General features: G+C 39.8%; 1 protein-coding gene across 10 annotated transcripts in view; it reads right to left on the bottom strand.

Moving 5' to 3' along the window:
* Nucleotides 1-23,357, bottom strand: part of RP1 (RP1 axonemal microtubule associated) — a 212,701-nt gene that overhangs the window by 101,443 nt on the left and 87,901 nt on the right. For all 10 annotated transcript variants that reach the window (XR_008575914.1, XR_008575913.1, XM_054817077.1 and 7 more), the window contains exons 23-26: nt 23,105-23,163; nt 22,738-22,779; nt 19,268-19,431; nt 3,902-4,127 (exon numbers count right to left, since the gene is read on the bottom strand). Coding sequence is in view for 8 of the 10 variants with exons in the window: in XM_054817077.1 (XP_054673052.1) it covers nt 3,902-4,127; nt 19,268-19,431; nt 22,738-22,779; nt 23,105-23,163 (491 nt within the window). In the remaining 2 variants the exon portion in view is untranslated. The remainder of the gene's footprint in view (nt 1-3,901; nt 4,128-19,267; nt 19,432-22,737; nt 22,780-23,104; nt 23,164-23,357) is intronic.

Below are 23,357 nucleotides of genomic sequence, written 5' to 3' on the forward strand. Positions count from 1 at the left end.
GTCAGCGGGCACATTGCAACCTTTCTGTATTTGCCTGCACATTTCTCCAAGTGGAAAAGAAATCTAAATCTTTTGAGCTGGAATTTTTCCTGCCTCAGCTTCAGTATTTGTCTTTTGTCTCAAATCAATACAGTTATTCCTTCAATTATGTGAACAAGAACAGGGTGGAATTCACCATTTATCTTCTCATTTGAAGCTTATATTCACCTAAACAGAACAGTGAGAAAATTCAACACTTCTTGTATCATGCACCCCTTTAGATCAAAACTTAAGCCGTATCTGAAGACAATCCACGTTAGCTTGTGTGATAAAGGTCTTCTGCACACCCACAAAGGAGCATAGACAGACATTGGCAGGGGAAATCCCAAATGACACCCTGCTCTGACTTCTCCCAGGCCCATCACAGGAGCCATCAGCCCATCTCCATAAGCACAGGGTCACAAGGGCAGGCAGGAATCCGTATCGAGAACTCAGAGGAAGGGACATCCTCTCCTGGCCCCTGCAAAGGCTGTCCCAGGGGATTCTCAGTCTCAGTGTCCAGGCATGAAGCCCATTATGATGAGTCAATTCTGGAGTATTTATCTGACTGCTGGGGTTTGCTGCCTAGGGGTGTAGAACACAATATGGGACACAGGGGAAGAGTATTTTGGGATTGCACAGGACTTATTATGGGACATTTAGGGAAGGAACCAAAGGCAGGGAAAGGGATGGATCTAGGTGATTTGGGGAGGAAGAAGTGTGGGAAAATAGAGGGATCAAGGGATCAAAAGGGCTAGACACAACAGTTTGCTGGTTAGTATGGTTGTCTGGCCACGTCCTGCTCCTCATCAGTGCAGTCTGTCCTGTCTTATTAATTTGCCTTCTAACTCTTTTCCTGTGTGAAGGACTCTCTGATCTATGTGTGTGTATGCATGTGTGGGTATGGGGTCTGAGTGCCAGCAACTGGACTGGGACCCACTTTGGGTGCCACATGACAGCAGTTGGAGAGACTAGAGGGAGTGAAATTGTCAGTGACTGGAGAGGGACCAGGGGTCAGAGGCCCATGTCTCTAAGGGCGAGACCACATGAGCAGCTGACTGTTGGAGGGACCAGGGCAGTCCCAACCAGTTGCCAATGACACCACTAGTGGACCTCCACCTTCATTCAAAATAAAGCTTCTATCTTATTTTCATTGATTTACCCAGTTCAAGACATGATCACTAATTTCCAACACCTATCGCTTAGAAAATAGTTGAAAAATTTTTCTTTGATTTTGTGCATCACAATGTAACTAGGGGATGAAACCAAATCAACAACAGCAACAAATAAACAATCCAATACTTGTAAAGTTTGGTAAGCTAAAAACAATGTATGGAACTGCCAGAGAAAAAGTGAGACTGGGTAGAAGAATCACAGAAAAAACAGGTTGGAACAGACCTCCAAGGATCATCTGATTCAACAGCATGTTCAGATCAGGGAAAACTTCACAGGCAGATCAGGTGAAGTTTTTAAAATCTCCAGGGCTGGAAAAGCAAAAGTGAAGATCGAATAGGAAGAGAAAAAGGAGCCACAGACCTAGAAGCCTTGGCAATGGGGAAAAAATAAGAAAAGAAGGGAAGACAAAGGCAGACATACATTAGAGGCCTAAGAAACCTGAGTTACGTATGAAAGTTGAGACTGGTAGGATGGAGAGATTGAGAGAGAACTGAAAGCATCTCTTGGAGTAGGGGACCAGATGAGTGCCAGATTTTTGCAGTGGCAGAGGGACAGTCAGAAAAAATAAGAGGGGATCATCAAAGTGATGAATTTGGATGGAAAAGAAGAGATTTCAAAGAGGGAGGTAAAGAAAAGCTAACAGAATCAGGAAATAACTTAGGATTTGCAGAAGAGAAGCTAGAAAGAAAAGAAAGACAAGGAATCAAATATCAGCTTCAACAGTCTGGGTCCCTGTTGGGTGCATAGTAGAGGTTGACTGGAGACAGGGAGAAAAAGTATAAGGAAAAAATTACCCTTTCTTCTAAGAGAAAAGTTGAGTAATAAAGTGTTAAAGAACAGCAATTAAAAAACCAGTAGTTTATATTTGTTCAAAGTTCACATCACTTTCATAGTTAAGCAAATTTAATAGCACTAGAATATAACAGATTGAATTGAAAGTACAGGATACAAATTACTAAATCATATCAGATTATCATTAAGTAATAAGTAGTACATCATTTGTTCTGGTGGAGAAAGTGACTTGATGTGGTTCGTCCAGTACTTGTAAGCAATTAGCTTTTAAATGGGAAATGCAAAACGATAGTGTTTCATTTGCTTGTTCTTGAGAAACTAAATAGGAAATCCTTGGGAGGCCTTGCGGAGTTTATATTCATATTCAATTTCAATGTGCCTAAACTCAATAATTAATGTGTAAAACTTACAATTTCAGGAAATTTCCAAATCCTTTCTAATGTATCTTTTCTTACAAACTTGATACATATATTTTAATAAAGATAATGTTCCTGCAAAAGCAAGGAGAGATGCAGTAATATATGATTAGAAAGGAAATATGCTGTTTTAAACATATCCAAAACCTTTGATAGAACTGACTTGTTTTTTTACATACAAGTACATAAATTGAGTGCACCTATCAGAATATTATATGAATGGGTATTTCAGACTGCATAATTTAGATTTGAGTTATTGATGTTGAATTAATTGTTCATACAATTAATTGGCTTTTGCACTATTTTTCTATTGCGCCGGTATATGATATTTATGTCAATGTAAGAAATGGCGTAGGGTACTGTGGTATTTGTTAATGATCATAGGGCCTGGTTCATCCTGCTCAGTCCTAGGTTTTAAAATCTCTTATTGAAGTGACTAAATACTCTGCAGAACAATTAATAAAAAGAAAGGAGAGAGAAAATGTGAGCTGGCACATCTGTGTTTCTCAGTATCTTCTGGCCTCTGTAATCCCCTTTGGCCTTAAAACCCATGGAAAACATTCACACATCACCAGTCTTCATATTTTTTCAGAGAAATATATTCCTTTAAGTTAAGACTTTTCACTTGTTTGGTACTTTCTTCTGAAATTATTTGATTGTCACTAAGTGCATGATGACCCTTTTTTATGTTGAATCGTCGATTCCTTGCAGTATTCACTGCTTCATTTTGAATACAGTTTACCTGAATGATAGCACCGATCTATATAAGACCTACCACTGTCAGACTGTATTGTCTATCAGCTGCATCATTGTTATTCTGTTAATGTAAAAAGAATTCTATTAAAAAAAAGGCAAAAACATCATGCTAAATGATTACACTGGCTCCCTATTCCTTTGTCGAGGCCTGGGACTTTTTAAGTAATAACTTTATATAATGGGCCATTTCCCACTTCCCTTGAAGAGAACAAAGTGCTCCAAAGCTGTGGCAAACTTTGAAGCACCAAAGAGCCACCCTGCCGCTAACAATTTCTAGATGAATGGCTCTGACTTGAGTCTGATTTGGAAAACACATGTGTGATGATTCAGATCAGGGATTTCTGGTAAATAATATTTTAAGCAGCACAAGGAAGGGTGATACCAAACTTGCTAAAAGGAACTGGATGTCACATGTCATTAAATACCTTGATAATTTCTTGATTTCCCGCCTCATGTGTTGCTCTAAAGAGCAGAATTTGACAGTGCTTTAGGGGCATTCTGAGAGACAAAGAATTTTATAGAGGTAAGATGCCCTAGCCACAGCTATTATTCTGATTTTGTGGAGGAAAGGAGTGGGACAAAATGAGTAATCCCACTTCTGTGGAACTAGAAAGCATCTGGAAGGAATTGTTTCATGGTTATGCTGTCTTTTGGGCAGTCTGCCCTGGAAGAAACATGAAAAGCTGTCATATATTCACAGGATATGGCTACTGAACACATGATCTAAAATATTGAGCACGTACATGGCAAAAGCTCCTTTGCAGGGTTTCTTATTGCCACTTCTCTCCACGTATCACCTTCTCCCTTGTCTTCTGCAAGCCAGCACTCTATGGGGAGACAAATCTCTTCATCAGAAAGAGGGACTAGTCTTTCAAGTCTGACTTCCTCCAGGTACCAACTGGGATCATTTCCACTGTTGTCATGGCCAATGCGAATTTTATATAGCTGCCCAACATCCCTGAGATTAATCTGTAATGACAAAAGGAAAAATCCCAGATTTTAATAACAAATTTTAATGTTGTCTTTTAGCAATCCTTCTTACACTGGGCATGCAAACTAAACGTGCAGCTAACGTAACCTAGAGTAATGGGGTTTTTTTAGAACATGAAGCCTTAATACACAATGAAACCCAGAGCAATCAAGCAAAAGCATATAAAGTAGTCTGCAAGCGTAATTTTATTGACTTCAGTACCATATTATTTAAAGTGACTAAAGGGCTCAAACAATCCAGTCTGGTTTCAGATCTCTTGACAGAACCCAGTTTGTAGTGTTATAATGTAAATCTCTATTTCTAGACAAATACTTTAACAAGCAGAAGTAACTTCAGTCATTGCTACATGAAATAATATATTTTGCACTCTGCATGGTTATCATCAGCAGAACCCTATTAACTATTCCTACCACTTATCAGCCTGCTATGGCCCAGTTTTCTCTTTGTCTTCTATTTTTATGTGCATTGGTGTCAGGGTTAACTGTTTCTGTAAGTGCTGACACCATACTGCAGCAAATTTAAACAATAAAACATGACTATGTCACATCGAATACTGCAGCCCTGGAATAAGAGACACTTTGTTTTGGGCTGCAGAAGTTTTTTCTGAGAAATACTGATGGCAGGAACCTAAGCGCAAAAGCAGGGTTAACCCCTTTCATTTTCAGTGATGTGTTTGAAAGCTCATGGTATTGAGAAAAAAATCACAGAGAAAAAAGGAAGAAAAAAAGAGTTGTTTCTTTTACCATTATATCAATTTTGTACTGTTTAGCATCAAAACAAAAAGCAAACAAACAAAAAATGGATTGACAAGTAATTAACATCCACATTGCCCCAGTAGTCAGAATCACTAAAAATTACAAACTAAGATTTGTGTTTAAAGGTCCGTTGGGTCTGTTCTGGAAGGTAATATTAATCAGTCTGCCCCAGAGTGAGAGTTTCCCCTTCAATGTTTTTCGCTAAGGAAGACTGCAAGGTAATGATCCTTTTCTCTGTGGAGCTGGGAAACGTCAGAAACACCAGACACATAACCCTTTCGCTCTTTTGTTTAAATGTTTTCCTAGGCAATGACAGAGAGTAGCGTAACACTGACGTTTCTTGGTCATGAGGACCACCACAGAAGAGAGTCTTGCAGCCCTAATTGATCACCATTTCCTTGCATCCCTGAGGCAAGCCTGGCACAATTCAGTCTCATAGGATGATATCATAACACATATGCCAGTGTTATAAAGTCTGAAAAGAGTCCCACTTATGGCCAAAGTAGTAGGTTTTCCCACATTGAAACAGTATGTCAAAGTAAGAGGTGCTAACTGAAGGTATAAATATAAAATTAATGCAATAAAACCGTGTGCATCAAAAATATGCTGCTAATACACACAGCAGAACTACAGCAGCAGATAAAAAGCTCCCTGAAACTAACCACAAATGCAGCCAGAACATAAGCTAAGCTGCCATAATAACCCTGTCACCCAGCCACAAAGTAGAGACCTCTGCAGTGGTCAAATGACTGCTAAGGCTGCCTTGCAAATAAGTATAACAATATATTAGAACTCGCACCCTTTATTGCAAACTAAATCAAGTATAGTATTGGTGAACAACAAAGCTGGTGCTCTCCTGAGGTCTAGGCACTGGCTGCCATTTGTGGTGCAGAAGTGTTAGAGGGCAATTTAGTAAATAAAACATTGAAACCTTGCAGCCTCATGCCCATGATTAAATTCTGGCATAACTCCTGTTGAAAGAGTGTCACAGCCATCTCTGCATACAGTGTTCATTCATTTCAGGACCAGGAAACTCTGTTGAAGAGCCCCTTTTGTCTTCTGAAACACCTAATCAGTCATTCGGCTGTGAAGCAAACTGAAACGTTATTGTTAAAAAAAATCCTGCATATCTATAGGGGGTATCATATGAGTTGGCTGAAATGTAAAGCCATAAATTTCTTAATTATATTATTTTTATTATGCTAAAATGCACTTTTTTCAGAAGGAAATTGAAGATGGGAAATATGATTCCAGGTGAATCTACAAAGGTTTTCAACATTGTAGCTGATGTTTGGCAGACCACTGGTACAACTGCAAAGAAGAGCTCACAAAAATAAGCAGAAGTTGGATAGTGGACCGAGTAATTTGAAAAAGGAGAGGGAAATGACGAAGCCCATTCATCACCATGCAGGACTTCCTGGTACTGGATAGGCAACACAGCAATCCAAACCTAATCAAATGGAGTTTCAAGAAAAATCAGTACAGAACAGAAAGCCCTGTCCAGACTGTTAGGTTTCTCCAGGAGACGTTCCTAGATGCAAGCAGTTCAATTAGATTCACTAAAGTCCTGTTCAGCATCTCTAAACATCCCTGAGTTTGTGTCTTTTCTACACTTCCTATTCATCCCTAACGTTCACACCCTAAAAGAGGGCACAATATAACTAAATTAAGGAAGTTATGCCCATGTGCTAAGTGGGAATTTGTTCAAAGTGTCAAGTCAAATGTATTTGCTTGCTTTCAACTACAGGATGGAAGACTATAAGGCATTGCTGTCTACTAGACTCACAAGTTGTTATTTTTTTGGAATGGTAAGCTATGCAGGACATACAGGTAATGGCATATTTCTGAGACTGAACAGTCTCAAAAATAATTAAAAACACAAGACTACCAAACTAATAACATGTTTAATGTTTCTGACTAATCGTTTATGGGTGTTCTTGGGAAAAAAAAATCATGTTTCTTTTTGGGTGGAAATTAAGGCAAGAATGTCAATGGCAGAGAGCATATCAGCTGTATATGATGTTCTGGAAGACATATATAATACAATTACAAATTTAGTTTCAGCTCCTGTTGTAGTTTTGGGGGTTGGAACAATTCATCTTGCTGTCAGATCAGATACCACATTGGTCTCTCAGTAGTATTGTCTTGCTAACATGTTACTTTTTGCCAATCGGAATCCTGTCAAATGTATGTCAAATTTTCCTGTTGCAGTGAAATGTAGATGAAAATAGGTAGAGCTAATGGTATTTTTTTGCCAACATAAACACTGTATCTTGAGGTTGCTTCTTCATTTCCAATATTGACTAAATCACCTCGAACTTCTGCATGACTTGAACATAAGCTGGCATTTATAAATCTACTTTTGCAGCCAGAACATTCTGTAAAAAGTTGTAGAGCAAAGTTGACTGTAGAGCAAAGTTGACTTTGTTGCCCTCATGAACAACATGCTTACAAAAACCTTAGTCTGGCTGTTCTCTATTACGGCACCATGGCTGCAAAAGTAACATTCCATTTTACATGGAAACAGCCTTTCTGACAGAACTGCAATAAATGGCCATGAAAAAAGAAAGGATGGGTCCCGGAACTAAAGCATCACTCTGGAAATCAGGCAACTAGATTCTATTCTGGGATCTGCTTTAGGCTTCTTGAGAAACATTATATAATACACAAGCCCTCTTTGCTTCACTTTCTTACCTATACGTGTTGGGTTTGCGTGGCAAGGTTTTGGTAGTGGGGGGGCTACAGGGGTGGCTTCTGTGAGAAGCTGCTAGAAGCTCCCCCTGTGCCTGACAGAGCCAATGCCAGCTGGCTCCGAGACGGGCCCGCCGCTGGCCTAGGCCAAGCCAATCAGCGCCTCTGTGATAACATATTTAAGAAGAAGAAAAACACTTAGGGAGAGAGAGCTTTTGCAGCCAGAGAGAGGAGTGAGAAGATGTAAGAAACTCTGCAGACACCAAGGTCAGTGCAGATGGAGGGGCAGGAAGTGCTCCAGGCGTCGGAGCAGAGATCCCCCTGCAGCCCGTGGTGAAGACCACGGTGAAGCAGGCTGTCCCCCTGCAGCCCATGGAGGAAGGGTGAGGGGGTGTAGAGATTCCACCTGCAGCCCGTGGAGGACCCCACGCCGGAGCAGGTGGAGACACCTGAAGGAAGCTGCGGCCCGTGGGAAGCCCACGCTGGAGCAAGTTCCAGGCCGGACCGGTGGACCCGTGAAGAGGGGAGCCCACGCCAGGGCAGGTTTGCTGGCAGGACTTGTGACCCCGTGGGGGACCCCACGCTGGAGCAGTTTGCTCCTGAAGGTCTGCACCCCGTGAGAGGGACTCCATGCTGGAGCAGGGGAACGATGAGAGGAGTCCTCCCCCTGAGGATGAAGAAGCGGCAGAAACACCGTGAGATGAACTGACCGTAACCCCCATTCCCCGTCCCCCTGTGCTGCTGAGGGGGAGGAGGTTGAAGCCGGGAGTGAAGTTGAGCCCGGGAAGATGGGAGGGGTGGGGGGAGGTGTTTTAGGAGTTGGTTTTATTTTCTTATTCCTCTACTCTGTTTTGCCTAGTAATAAATTAGATGAATTCCCTCTCTAAGTTTGGTCTGTTTTGCTCGTGACAATAATTAGTGAGTGATCTCTCCCTGTCCTTATCTCGACCCACAAGCATTTCGTTATGCCTTTTCTCCCCTGTTTAGTGAATGAGGGGAGTGATAGAGCGGCTCTGGTGGGCACCTGGCCTCCAGCCAGGGTCAACCCACCACACTATACAACAAGGACAATACTTACCTGTCTCTCACAGGGACACTGCAAAGCTCTCTTCATAAATTTTCAGATACTCAGAAAAAGATACAAGTCCAAAATTCTGTATTTTTTCTAAAATTTTCTGATCATTTCAGGTTAATTGCTCTTTTTCCATAAGTCACTTGACAAATCAAAAATTATCAATGAACCGATACATATTATTGTAAAAACTGTCCACCACTTTCAAAAGGGCCACATTTTCAAACAGAGGTAGCTTTGCCTCAGCCACACCCATATTCTAAATGTTTGCAAGCAGTTAAACAAGATTAGCCTGCTACAATACAACTATATACTTTGCTCATTGCTACTCTTTATTTTTTGTACAAGCATAGGACTAAATTCTCGTCTTACCAAGGCAATGGGAACATTACATTATTTATCAGCAGTCCTGGATAACCAGCAAGGTCCCAGTTGACTGGAAGTTAGCAAATGTGACACCCATTTACAAGAATGGGCAGAGGAAGGATCTGGGGAACTACAGGCATGTCAGTCTGACCTCAGTGCTGGGGAAGGTTATAGAGCAGATCATTTTGAGTGCCATCACACGGCACATACAGGACAGCGAGGTGATCAGGCCCAGGCAGCATGGGTTTATGAAAGGCAGGTCCTGCTTGACTAACCTGATCTCTTTCTATGACAAGGTGACCTGCTTAGTGGATGAGGGAAAGGCTGTGGATGTTGTCTACCTAGATTTTAGCAAAGCCTTTGACACCGTTTCCCACAGCATTCTCCTGGAGAAACTGGCTGCTCATGGCTTGGACGGCTGTATTCCTTGCTCGGTAAAAAACCGGCTGGGCCCAAAGAGTTGTGGTGAATGGAGGTAAATCCAGTTGGTGGCCGGTCACAAGTGGTGTTCCTCAGGGCTCAGTACTGGGGCCAGTTCTCTTTAATATCTTTATCAACGGTCTGGACGAGGGGATTGCGTGCATCCTCAGTCAGTTTGCAGACACCATCAAGTTGTGCAGGAGTGTTGATCTGCTTGAGGGAAAGAAGGCTCTACAGAGGGATCTGGACAGGCTGGATCGATGGGCCAAGGCCAGCTGTATGAGGTTCAACGAGGCCAAGTGCCAGGTCCTTCACTTTGGTCACAACAACCCCATGCAATGCTACAGGCTTGGGGAAGAGTGGCTGGAAAGCTGCCTGACAGAAAAGGACCTGGGGGTGTTGGTCAACAGCGGGCTGAAGATAAGCCAGCAGTGTGCCCAGGTGGCCAAGAAGGCCAACAGCATCCTGGCTTGTATCAGAAACAGGGTGGTCAGCAGGACTAGGGAAGTGATCGTCCCCCTGGACTCGGCACTGGTGAGGCCGCACCTCAAGTGCTGTGTGCAGTTTTGGGCCCCTCACTACAAGAAAGACATTGAGGGGCTGGAGCGTGTCCAGAGAAGGGCAACAAAGCTGGTGAAGGGTCTAGAGCACAAGTCTTATGAGGAGCAGCTGAGGGAACTGGGGTGGTTTAGCCTGGAGAAGAGGAGGCTGAGGGGAGACCTTATTGCTGTCTACAACTCCCTGAAAGGAGGTTGTGGCCAGGTGGGTGTTGGTCTCTTCTCCCAAGTAACACGTGATAGGATGAGAGAAAATGGCCTCAAGTTGTGCCAGGGGAGGTTTAGATAGCATATTAGGAAAAATTTCTTCACTGAAAGGGTTATCAAGCATTGGAACAGGCTGCCCAGGGAGGTGGTAGAGTCACCATCCCTGGAGATATTCAAAAGATGTGTAGACGTGGCACTTAGGGACATGGTTTAGTGGTAGACTTAGCAGTGCTAGGTTAATGGTTGGATTTGTTGACCTTAAAGATCTTTTCCAACCTAAACAATTCTATGATTCTATTTTCATTAAACAACACATTAGAAAATCTCAGCCTACTTTTTGTAATTGAAGCTTAACAAAGCTCATATTTTACAACTTGTCTCTAAATAGAAATTCAAATCCAGGTTTATCAGCAAGACATCCTTCCTAAAGAGGAAGCAAGGACTAAATTTTAATTCAGTTTCTACATGAGCTATGCAAAGATTCTTTTCAGTCCCTAGCATACCTATGGTATTTTGAGTGAAGTCAGTATCACCTATTTTCATGTACTTGAGATGTTTAACTAAGTGAAAAGTAAAGTAAGAGTTCCTTGGCTCTCACTAAACAGAAGAGACTGTTAAATGGAAAGATACTTCAGTAAAAGGATGGAAAGAATATATGTAATGACTCCGTTTCTCTTTTATAAACTGAAATAAGCAAAATAATGTCACTGTATTCCTGTTGTACAGAAAATATCCTGCAATCTCTGCAATAAACTCAGGGTAGCATGAAAATCATTTGGATAAGTCAACACTGCAGAAGCAGCTACACTGAAATCCCAGTGTCTAACACAACCACTAGAGGCTATGCTTGACAGACAGTTATTAATTTCATGTAAGGCCATCTCATTAACAGAATTTCAGAGAAATCATGTGCAGCAGGTGGATTCCCAAAACAAAGAGAAATCATCAACTGCATTAGTTTAACGTCTGTGGCAAGTGCTTATAATGAAGAAATCTTTGGAAGTAGAAGATATTTTTAAATTGTGAGCATGCAGCTGGTAAATGTTGCCAAAATTATAACTAATGTATCAGTAAAGTATCCAGGGTCCACCCATGGTGCTTGCATTTTCCAGTTGTCTGAATTCAGGCAATTTGTTAATTGTGGCCAACAAACTTGGTATAGTTACACATTAATTCAAGAATTAGAATATATCACAGGTGCTCATATTTAAACTTAACAGACAGTCTTGTGAAAAAGGTGGATATAGACATGTAAGGATTAACATTAAAGGCCACACAAAAATTGGCGTAATTTTTCCCCACTTCATACTTGCTTCAGTCACAAACATAAGCTGAATTAACAAGTACTGTTTGTTGCACACTGACGGCTAAACACATTCTTTTCCAGTCCACTCAAGCTCTTTTCATCCTGTAGCTAGTTCAGTATCAGTACTCACTCACTTGACCTTCCTATACAGGCTAACAATGCGCTACTCTTCACTAAAATGGATGCCAATTATCTGTTACCAGGTTAATTAGAGAAAGGAAATGTCACGTTGTTACCTGCTAAACTAATGGTATCAACAGACAGCTTATTTTTTCCACTCTCAAGTACAACAAATGGGAAAATGCTTTAAGAATAACATCAAAGCTCTGGAAGAAATTTTCTTCTACTGTATGGTTAATTAAATTATGCCATCACCAAGTATTTACAGTATCAGGGTGTCAGTTCTTAAAGCAAGCACAAAACTCTCATGTTAGGAAAATGTAGCCACTTATATATCTGAGTTTTTTCTGAGTAATCTGTGCTTTCCCAAGTCAGACCAGGAGTATTTTACTGGATTTGAAACTTTCCACAGTGCTTAGATGGGGAGTTAAAACACTGCCTACCAGAGGATGTTAACTGGAATACAGACTAGCACTGCCTGTAAGAAAGCTAAACAAAGGTAAGGCCATGTAAGAAAACTCAATCTTTACTTAACCTTCATCACATGCGTGGACATCATGCTAACAGAATAATGCTGTGGCTGGACAAGTGTGCCTTGTGCATGAAGAAGTGATGCATGATAAGGAAGATTATGCTGGTGGGCACATAATAATGCTTCAAAGAGTTGAAGACACATGAAGATTCATTTAAGAAAAGGTACAGAGTAGTCACCACAGTTCTAGATAGTCACCTCTAGGTCTAGACCTCTGAGTTACTCTTCTTTTGACTGTTGATTCTATAATACCCTCACAGACTATGAACTGGCCTCTGCAATATGTGTCTGTCATTTCCTGGCGGATTTACAGCAATATTTATCATTCAGGCATGAAGCCATCAGCTCTGGAAAAAAAAAAACAAACCCTACATCTAACAGTGTCTTCTCCTAACATTGTATGTGATTGTGAGCACATCAGACTTTGACTTTCTACATTGCCTTCCTAGGGCTAAAGGATTTTTTTTATATCTTCCTGACATAAAGGTCAACAGCCTTCTGGGCTGCAGTAGGAAAAGTGTTGCCATCAGATCAAAGGAGGTGATTATTTCCCTCTGCTCAGCCCTGATGAGACACATCAGGAGTGCTGTGTCCAACTCTGGGCTCCCCAGTACAATTGATATGAACATACTGGAAAGAATCCAATGAAAGGCCATCAGTATGATTAAGGGACTGGAGCATCTCTCACATGAGGAAAGGCTGAGAGAGCTGGGACTGTTTAGCCTGGAGTGGAGGAGGCTCAGAGGAGGATCTTATCAGTGTGTATAAATACCTGATGGGAGGGACTAAGATGACAGAGCCAGACTCACCTCAGCGGTATCCATTCAAGAGGCAATGGGCACAAGTTGAAATACCATAAATTCCACTTAAATATGAGAAAAAAAAATGGGTGAGTGGTTAAATGTTGGAACAGATTACCCAGAGAGGTTGTAAAGTGGGAGATCCTCAAAAGCTGACTGGACAATGTCCTGAGCAACCTACTCTAGCTGGCCCTGCTATGAGCAAGGGGCTGGACTAGGAATCTTCAGTGATCCTTTCTAACCTCAACTACTCTAACTCTGTAGCACTCAATGCAATGGCATCACCTTATTGACATAATTATCTCTAGGGCGAGAACCAGATTCAACATTGCTAGTACTAAGAAATCCCTACAATGCACAGTGAAAATAATTTTTACAGGAGATAGAACTGTTAAAGGGCTGCCAAAGAGCTGGCCATATCAAGTAAGTGTCATCAAAAACTTTATCCCTTTTATCATCTTCTATTTCAATCCAAGATAAATTGATCTCATCTTGTTTAGCATAAGGCCTGTACTGTATAAAGTGTCTATTCTCTTTATAGAGTTGTATCAAGCCCAAAAAAACAAAATTATTTTTAAGAGCAAGAGTGAGAGAATAAGTCGCACTTTAGTCATACCACTCACTTCTGAAAAGTGCTCAGATACTGAGATGATGGGAGGCACAAGAATGTGAATAGACTAGAAAATGGCTGAGGGGAAGGCAAGGCAAGAGCATGGATTAGTAAAGGCAGAAGCTGAATCTGGGCACTTGACATTAGAAGTTGGGGGAGCTCTTAACAGGGAGACCTTTAGCAAAGGAAACTAGCGCCACAAAATTTCAGAAACAACAAACTGAAGACCTACAAGGGGACTAAACAGACAGCATAACCCGGGAGAGAGGAGTGACTTCAGAGACAGGCAGGGTTTTTAATATGTATTCATCTTGGACTTGTGTTGCCATCAGGTAGAAAAAAAGGAAGTTTTATAGATATATGGCTGAAAGTTTAAACTTGAAGTTGAGTACATAAAGTTCTCTCAAGAACCTACCTTAGCATGGAAAAACATATATAGATATATATACACTCCATACTGCAGTACTCCATATTGCAGAATTTCTGAACAAGTAGTACCATGTTCACTCACTCTCATTTCTTGAAAATCAGATGAACTGTGTTTTTCTCTAAGATTGTTAGCTCTGTGCGATCCTTCTATGCTGTTGGAACAAGCTAAATTTTGCTTCATGCACAGCCTGTAGCTGATGGAGATTGTTTTACATACTTCTTCCTTTTATCTCAGTAAGGACTGAGGTTCATGTTGTTAGCACATACATTTCATAGAGAGATGGACAGTTTCAAGTGGTGTTAAAACCAGCAGTGTGACTGTTTTATGCTGCCTTAAGCATATCTGACTAAAGCCTGGGTTTCTTTAAGTTTTATTCAACAGTTTCTGGACCTAAATGGTAATAATGGCAAACAGGAACAGCTGGAAAATAGCAGGACACAAGCTATGCCCAGCTTTTAGGCATTGCCCGTCCCATGATTAAGAGAGTGGATAGCTACATTAGTGCTTGCGGTCACTTTTGCAATCTTCTCACTTGGGAAGAATTCTCACTGAGTTCATTACAGACTCTTTTATTTTAACAATGGGAGGAAAAGCATGAAAATGGATTTGTTTCAACCTATTTTTATAGCATTTGGTTTTCTCCCCACTGCTTCTCATTTTACTTTAAAGATCTCAGTTTTGACTGATGAAAGAATGAATATGGATCCAGGGTACAGGAATGAAAGACACGCAGTGAAACATGACAGATTCTTACAGTCCGTAGGGCTGGTTCTAAAGGAAGGAGTGTCAATTATTAACGCATAGATTATTTAAAACTACTGAGAACCAAAATGAAAAACAACAGATAAACTTCTAACTATAAAGTCTCTGTGTGATGCAACACAGCATAAGGCACACCTGATGAACACAATGCTTTACAAACGAGGTATATGAGACTGGAAGGAGAACGGCTGGGTTTAACACTAACCACCTCATGACAGGAACACTATTTAAGTGTTATGATCAAGTGTCTCTGCAAGTATTAGTAGGAGCCCTGCTTTTCATCTGCCTATCTTACTCTCTGGCATTTTGCCCTAATAGACTATGACAGTGTTTAAAGGACTGTTTATACAGATGAAGAAACTTTAAATAGTGTAACTGGAGAGGGCACCAGCTTTACAAGTTAGAGAAATGGGCTTCAGCAGCAAAGTTCACACCAGTGATGGATTCCAGTTTCCAATTCTCCTAAAATAAACATGCATACTCCCCGTTCCATCTTGCAAACATGGAACAACTATCTTCCTTACAAAGACAGCCACCAACTACAAAAGTTTAAAGTGAAGATTTTGAAGATTTCTTAGGAAAAAACCCAGCACTCTTAATAGCTTAATTTAGTGTTATTTAAGATAAAACTTGACAACGTGTTGAGATCAGCAAGACTAACACTGCCCTAAAGAGATTGCAGAGCTGATAATGAAGCAAACTTACAAAGCGAAGCATGGAAGAATTCTTGTTAAGGAGGTGCTAGGTCCTGCCACTCTCGCTAAGGCTCGCATCAAATATTTTGAAAGCAGACCTACTGAACCAGTCAGTGATTTTACTGACTTCATTATGACTAGAAGAGCAGAACTTGTACCCAAAGGTATGGAATTATTCTGTATAGAAGTAATAAAATTAGAGAGATTGTAGCTGGCTTTTATGGAAGATAATAGGCTTACAGTCTTCTGCTTAGTTCTCTTTGACACAGAAGGGAATATTTGGCATGGCCAAACATTAAAAGAGAATTTATAAAAAGAATTTCTTTATCAAACAGCATCTACACTCAGAGATAATTTGCCATGTTTCAAAGAATGGCAATGCAACATACAGGACTCTGGATAATATAGTTTACAACATAATTAAAGCTTCAGTGTCTTGAGCAACTCAACATACTGCCAAAATCAGTATTTCTGAAATACTGAGAAATACTCGGGGACTGTGATGGCACCAGAGGAAAATGCAGGAAACAGATCACAGTTCTGATGAAAGCTGTAACTTATTGTAGATTGATATCCCTCTATTGGAGGAGGAATGACTCTCAACAGAAAAATTATGCCCTAAAAACTATGCCTGAATAGTAACAGAAGCAGAAAACCATAGCCTAGAAGTAGTTTCTTTGTACACACAGGAACAATTACAGAGCAGAAAGGGAAATCCATCAAATTTAAATTCCTTTTCTTTCTCATTCCCATATTGTTCATCCCTGACTTTCCCAGCTGGTAGGAAAAATTGCAAAGCCACAAGGGCAAATATAGTGTAGTTTATACACAACTATCTTGTAAGAACCTAGAACCCAAGAACCCTCCCCATCACACAAGAACTGTAAATTAATTACCTTCAATGAATTTCATGTGCTACCATCATACGGAACTCTCCAAGGGCAATAGCCTTGTTACATGCTACCCACGTTACACTGGAGGTCGAGCAGTTTTTAATCTAATTTACACAAACCTTAATCAGAGATAGCCAAACTTAACAAAGTTACACCAGCTGTATACAGCAATACAAGCAACATCAAAATCAGATTCTAGATGAGCAACAAAATCTCAGGAGTATATGAAAACTTGATTTACTCAAGTTTTAATCACTTGTTTCATTATTTTTAACATTAGTGAATATTCATTATTTACTTTTTGGTACCCAACTTACTATACAGTTAACTGTACTTTCTATCAGGCTACTATTCTTGATTTTTATTAAGATAATTCAGTATAGTTTTGTCTCATTCTCTTCTTGTGGGCCATTTTTCTGTCATTTCTTATGATTCTATCTGTGACCAAAGGGATTTTGAAATGAGATGGTAATTTGATTGTTTTTTTGGGACATGATTGTGCTTTATTTTTTCCATTATATTACACTGAAGCCTTGCAGCTCCCTGCCTCAGTTAACACTTTCTTAAAAAAAAAAAAAAAAAAGGTTACCTGGAGTTTAAAGAGGCTTCAAATATGCAGCACATTTCTACACAAAGGCTGCAAATCTTGGCCCATTTAGTCAAGATTTTCCCCTATGTACTTAATAGATTAAACTAGTGCAATAGAAAGCCATAAGGGCTATCCAACTTTTCTGCAACTCCACAGTTTTTAGCAATATTGATATTATTACACTGTGCTGTTAATGTTGGAAGACTGCAAAGTTGCAAAGTGCTGAAATATCTGGAAAACACAGCTTCCTTTTGGATTAACAAAAACTTTGGTTACCTTACTAAATTGAAAAACTGGGGGGGGGGGGAATGTGGGGAAAGGAAGCAAAATTACTTTATCTGTTCTTTTCTTTCTCTCCTCATTGACCAGCACTGACTGACAGTTAAATAAGTGATTTTGAGAAATAATGGATGGACAGTAATCTGATCAACCTTGAAGCTTTGATGGTGTCATTAGAATTGAGGGAGAAGCCTCCTCAAGAACCTCTGAAGTTTAAAGGTCTTGTTACACATGAATTTAAAAGTTTGATTACAGAATTAGATTTTGTAAAAGGTTTAAGTGATTGACGTGGTTCAGCCGCAGCCGGCAGCTGAGCACCCCACGGCCGCTCGCTCACCCTCCCCGGCGGGATGGGGAGGAGAACGGGCAGACAAAGGCAAAGCCCGCGGGCTGGGGTACGGACCGGTTACTGGGACAGCAAAGGGAGAGGGAAACAGTCAACAGCAGTACTGATAACGGAATGTTCACAACGGCCGATAACAGAAAGCAACTTACCGACTGACCGGACGCTCAGCCCATCCCGGAGCCGTGCTGAACCCGCCCCTCCCCAACTGGACCCCTTTTATGGGAGCGTGACGTCACACGGTATGGAACAGCCCCCTGGCCAGCTTGGCTCACCTGTCCTGGCTCCTTGTGAAAATTAACTCTATCTTAGCCGAAACTAGGACAGTCAAACTCCTCAGTCCAGACTCATCCCGCTTCAACTGCATCAAGGTGCTGTGCCTAGCCTCCAAGCCTCTTCCAGGCTTTCAGTGGTATTTCACCAAAGAAAAACATCAGGCACAAAGACCTAGGTACAGTGTAGAAGACTTAAGCCTGGGTGTTAGGGTGGATAGCAACAGATCATCAGAGCTCTTTTCCACATATCAAGTCTTGCTCTGATGCTGGGACGATAAAAATAATGCTTTGAGAAACATAGTGTTCCTTCCAAAGAGAAAGAAAACAAACAAAATTCTGGGTACTTTCCTCAATGAACTGAATAAATGAGTAAGAACTTGCTGTCAGACATAATTAATTAGCTGAATAAATATCCAAGATGATCATCTAGTCAGAATGATTTCAAAAGGAACACTTAAATTTAGTCTTCAGATAAACACTGATTTCACCTTCCTCTTTTGATATGAGATAATCTTAAACCAGCATTATCTGCAAACTTTATCCAAGTTACTTTAAACTTAAATAAATGCTAGGGAAAGACCACCGTTGACTTGTATCTGCAAGAACTTACATATTTATACTTCAAACTGGGGGAAAAAAAAAAAAAAAAAACCAGAGAAACTTCCTGACCTATCTGTCACTGATTCCCCATCATCTGCTTATTATGCATAAATTATTTCAACCTAAATGACATATAGCAATTGTAACAATTGCAACAGGTACAGTCCTGAGGAACTATAGGAACTGGAGGAAATTATAGGAATTATAGGAACTTGGAGAAGCCCTGGAAAATGTCATGCTTCTGAAGCACCTCTCAGAGGTCTCTCTCAAGGAGAGGAATCTCACCATTTGCTTGGAGAAGTAGAACATCACTAGTCTAAATCACCTGAGTTAACCTACCCCGTGTGATCGGAGTCTAGTCCCTAGCCATCTCCTCTTTCCTTCTTACTTTCCCCAAGGCAAGGTTCACACGACAGTGTCCTTCAGTGGAAGCCTGAGGAAACCCATGGAGGAATTTACAGTGAACGCTTCCAAGGAGGGATATGCAACACAAGCCATAGGCAGGACTATCTTATTACATCAAAGCAAAGGACAGGCAAAGAAAGCTTTTTCTACCTCTGCAAATGAACAATGTCTAGTTAAAACTTGCACATCAAGCAGATGCAGGTATGAAGCAGATTCTGCTTGATGCAGTTCTGAATACATTTGCTGATTCAAATCTTACTATCATAAAAGTCAGGCGCTCCCTCAGAAATACTTAATGATCCTTACATATTGCTCTGAGTCCTTTTAATTACTGCTATTATCCAGTTTTGAGAAAAGCTATTTTGCATATGCTTTGAATTCTCCAGTGTTTATATAACTACCATACTATACCTTAAATGTATCTTCACTGTTGGGATTAAACAGCTGGTGTTTCCCAGATCCCAAAATAATAGGACCAGAAGCTTTGTTTTCTCCATAAGCGTAAAGGGATACTGTTGCTGTTGTGCCAGCTGTTTCAAAATCCCCAGTGACTACAGTAATCTTCCAGTCTCCTTCTGTAAAACAAAAATTAAAATCAAAATGCTTTTATAACTGTTACTGATATGTAGCAAGATACTTGAAAGATATAAATAAAAGCATAATTTAGCCCTGGGACCGCAACTATGCACCTAAAAGGTAGTGATGCTGGGAGAAGCAACAGAAGATTGGCTAAATGCTGCATCATTCAAACTCATCTTAGGCAAGCTGTATAACTTTAAAGAGTTAGGAGGTTTGCAGCATACTAAAGCTGGAAATATGAACACAGAGCCTAGTGAGATTTCTAGCAATAAGCCTGGCTCTGTTTGCTTAGATGGAGGCATGACATTGAGATTAGCATGAAAAAAGAAAGATTTTGGAAAAAATTCTGACACTAAACAAGGACTCTTTAGAAAATCATTTTATATAAAGCTTCCCTGATACTAAAATGTCATCTCTGCTCCCATACAATGCACACAAGTTATTTAAATATCTGAAAGCAGCTTAATATAAATCTTACTTTAAAAAAGAACAATTCACAATTAGAAAATGCATTTCTACATCTGAAAAGCTGGGATCTCATGCTCTCCACCCCTCTTTTGATTGTAGCTTTTGCCTGTATGAAACTCGTTCCACTTAGTGACTTAAATTCATTTTGTGCAAGGCAAACAACAAATGAAATACCAGCCCACAGTCATCTTATAAATAAATGACACAGTGTACACTGCAGTTTTATTAATAGAAAGCTGTCTGGTAATGCCTGCATGAATTAAATCTGTTGCCTGACAGCAGTATTTATCTGGGGCCAGACCCATTATCCCTCAGTAATTTGCCCCACAAAGACTGAACTAGAGCAGGAAGTTTGATCTCCTCTTTCCCAAATTTTTGATGTCTGGCTGACGCCTAGTTTTGGAAGGTGATAGATTTTTAAATACACAGAAATACACAGCTGGGAATTCAGAAAACAGCAACAGCTCATTTGATCTGATCAATCAAACCTAGTCAGAAGGTCGAGGGAGGTGATCCTGCCCCTCTACTCCGCTCTCATGAGACCCCACCTGGAGTACTGCGTCCAGCTCTGGGGGCCCCAGTGCAAGAAAGACATGGAGCAGGTCCAGAGGAGGGCCATGAAAATGGTCAGAGGGCTGGAGCACCTCTCCTGTGGAGAAAGGTTGGTGTTCAGCCTGGAGTAGAAAACGTTCCAAGGAGAACTTATTGCAGCCTTTCAATATATAAAGGGGGCTTATAAGAAAGGCAAAGACTTTTTACCGGGGCTGGTAGTGACAACACAAAGGGAAATGGTTTTAAACTGAAAGAGGGTAGATTTAGATAAGACATAAGGAAGAAATTTTTTATGATAAGAGTGGTAAGACACTGCAACAGGTTGCCCAGAGAAGGTGTGGGTGCTCCATCCCTGGAAGTGTTCAAGGTCAGGTTGGATGGGGATTTGGGCAACCTGATCCAGTGAAAGATGTCCCTGACCATGGCAGGGAGGTAGACTAGATGATCTTTAAAGATCTCTTCCAACCCAAACCATTCTATGATTCTATAAAGGAAGTGAACCATCCAGTTTCCACTAAAAATTGTCAGACTCCAGCTTGTAACAAACTCTTTTGTGGCTTTGAAAATTTGCATCCTCACAGCTTTCTCTATAGACCCGCTTTCTTGACAAAAGAACCATAGCACCAGGCTACAAAAGAATCAGCATCAATTAGAAGGGTGAAAACCTTCTATACACTGAAGGTGGAAACAAAGAGCATAAGGCAGGGGCTCCCTGCACCATAGAAAAGCTCATTTACTAAAAAAGTCAGCCTCTTCTGTTTTCTAACAATATAATATTAATTCCTTAAAGACAAAGTTCCTTTGGACCATTTGGCTGGAAAATAAGGACAATTCAATTTACAAGTACTTATGAAGAATGGTGTAGATAAAGGATAAGATATGACACACTACTCCTAAAAATTCAAAAGTAATTCAGAAACACATATTTATTTTGAAGCAGGCAAAATGTATTTTCTTTTGGACTTGTTCATTGTCTGATTTACTGTACCTGAAGTGGTTTTGATGGCCTTTTCTATTCTATTCTATTATCCTCTTCAAGTGTCTCTTTTGTTAAGCAATGCAGTTTCAAAACAGCACAGTTGGTACTCTTGAGACTGCATATTCTAGCTCAACTCCTGCTTCCAAAGGATAAGTGTAGCATCAGTAAACTATTTTGCACACTAGTACAACTCCCAAGGTAAAAAAAAAGGGAAGCAAACTTCCCCAAAAATATGATAAAAAAAATTTTTTTGCATTCCTCAATATTAACTTTGAGGCTTGTTCTTTTTCTGGAAACAGACAGGACTCTGTGTTTGAAGGACAATGTTGGTGTAGGAGAAGAAACATAAAATTTCTAATCTCTTTGATGCCAGGAATCTTCATGGCATTCCTGCATGCTTCCACATAGAAACTGGAAACAGTAAGTATTACAAACACATAATTCTCATTCTCTTTGGCATAAAAAGCTAGTTTTGTTCTGATGAGGTAGAACACCATTACTTCCTTAATGACTGAAGAGGAATACACACTGAGGAGAGAAGAATACAGAAAAATGTGGAATGAGGTGACTTTCATTTGGCCTACATGGAGGACAGGGGCAACCTCACACCGAGTACATCCCTGGGGGCATCAGAAAGTGGCACCTTACCACAGATGACTTTCTAGAAATGTTTTGGTTTTTTTCTTTTCTAGAATATTAAAAACAATACAATACACTAGCAAGTTCTACTTTGATGTCTTGATTGATATAATAAATTATAAATAAACATTTTCAAACTTTCTCCCAATAGCTTCTAAATTATAGTTCAACCTACTGCAGGAAGTACTTCTCACAGCTGAGAAAATGTTATGTGTTATTAAGAAATGTAATTTAATCTGTGCTGGTTGCAAGGACAGAAAAGTCAAGCTGAATAAATATGAAATCACAGGTAAAACAGAAAATTAAAAACTAATAATGAGAACAAAACTATATATAGACCATGAGAAAAGATTATGGTTGAAAATGTTAACTAAAAAAAATTGAAATTAAGATAGATCACCAATAAGTACTAGAAAAATATGAATTTTCAAGCAAATGGAGAGAAAATTAACATTATGGAAAGAAAAATTACAGAATAAAAAGAAAGCATAAATAAAATGATTTATTGTTTAAATTAAAATGTGAAGTTCAGAGTTTACTAAAATATTCAGTGTGCTGCAATTAATATTTTAAAATAAATACAAATGCCAACAAATGTGTAAAACAATTAGTTCTGAAACAGAAACAGTCTTCATTAAAGACAGAAGACTAGAGCAGCATTTACCATTTGCTTCTTGCATTTTCAGCTGTTGATTTATTTGAAATTCTGCCAAAAAAAAAAAAAGCAGTTAATAAAGGATCTATCATTTAACATTAAAGAAAAGGTTTGAAAGAAGAGATGAAAAAGACAGTCTGTGGTTCTAGCCAATACAAGAAAACTTTCCTTCTCATTCATTCCCTCATTACTTTCTCACTATCACCTGTACCCATTATACAATGCAAACACAAAATGTATTCTCTCAGAAATATAACACAGGAAGCTGCAAAATGGTTAACTCTGATACTTAAAGCGTAAATTCAGCCCAGATTTCTTCAGAGGAAAAAATTACAACTTACCGATCTTACTTCCATAAAGTTACAGTAAAACGTACCTTGAGGGTATAGCTCAATTTCTGAATGAGTTACACCTTGGGACATAAATGGAAGCCACCTAAGAATAAGAAAGAAAATAAGCAAGCAGGTAGGAATCATTTTTTTTTCTCTGCCATTTTACCATATAACTGAATGATCCACATCTTATTTTCATACTGAATACATATACCAGAAAAGGGTTTCTACCTCTAAAATTTCAATATTTGATTTGATAGATGTTAAAGTAGAAATTATTTGACCCAACAAAGAAAT

Source organism: Grus americana, chromosome 2 (assembly GCF_028858705.1).
Source record: "Grus americana isolate bGruAme1 chromosome 2, bGruAme1.mat, whole genome shotgun sequence".
Taxonomy (NCBI): Eukaryota; Metazoa; Chordata; class Aves; order Gruiformes; family Gruidae; genus Grus; species Grus americana.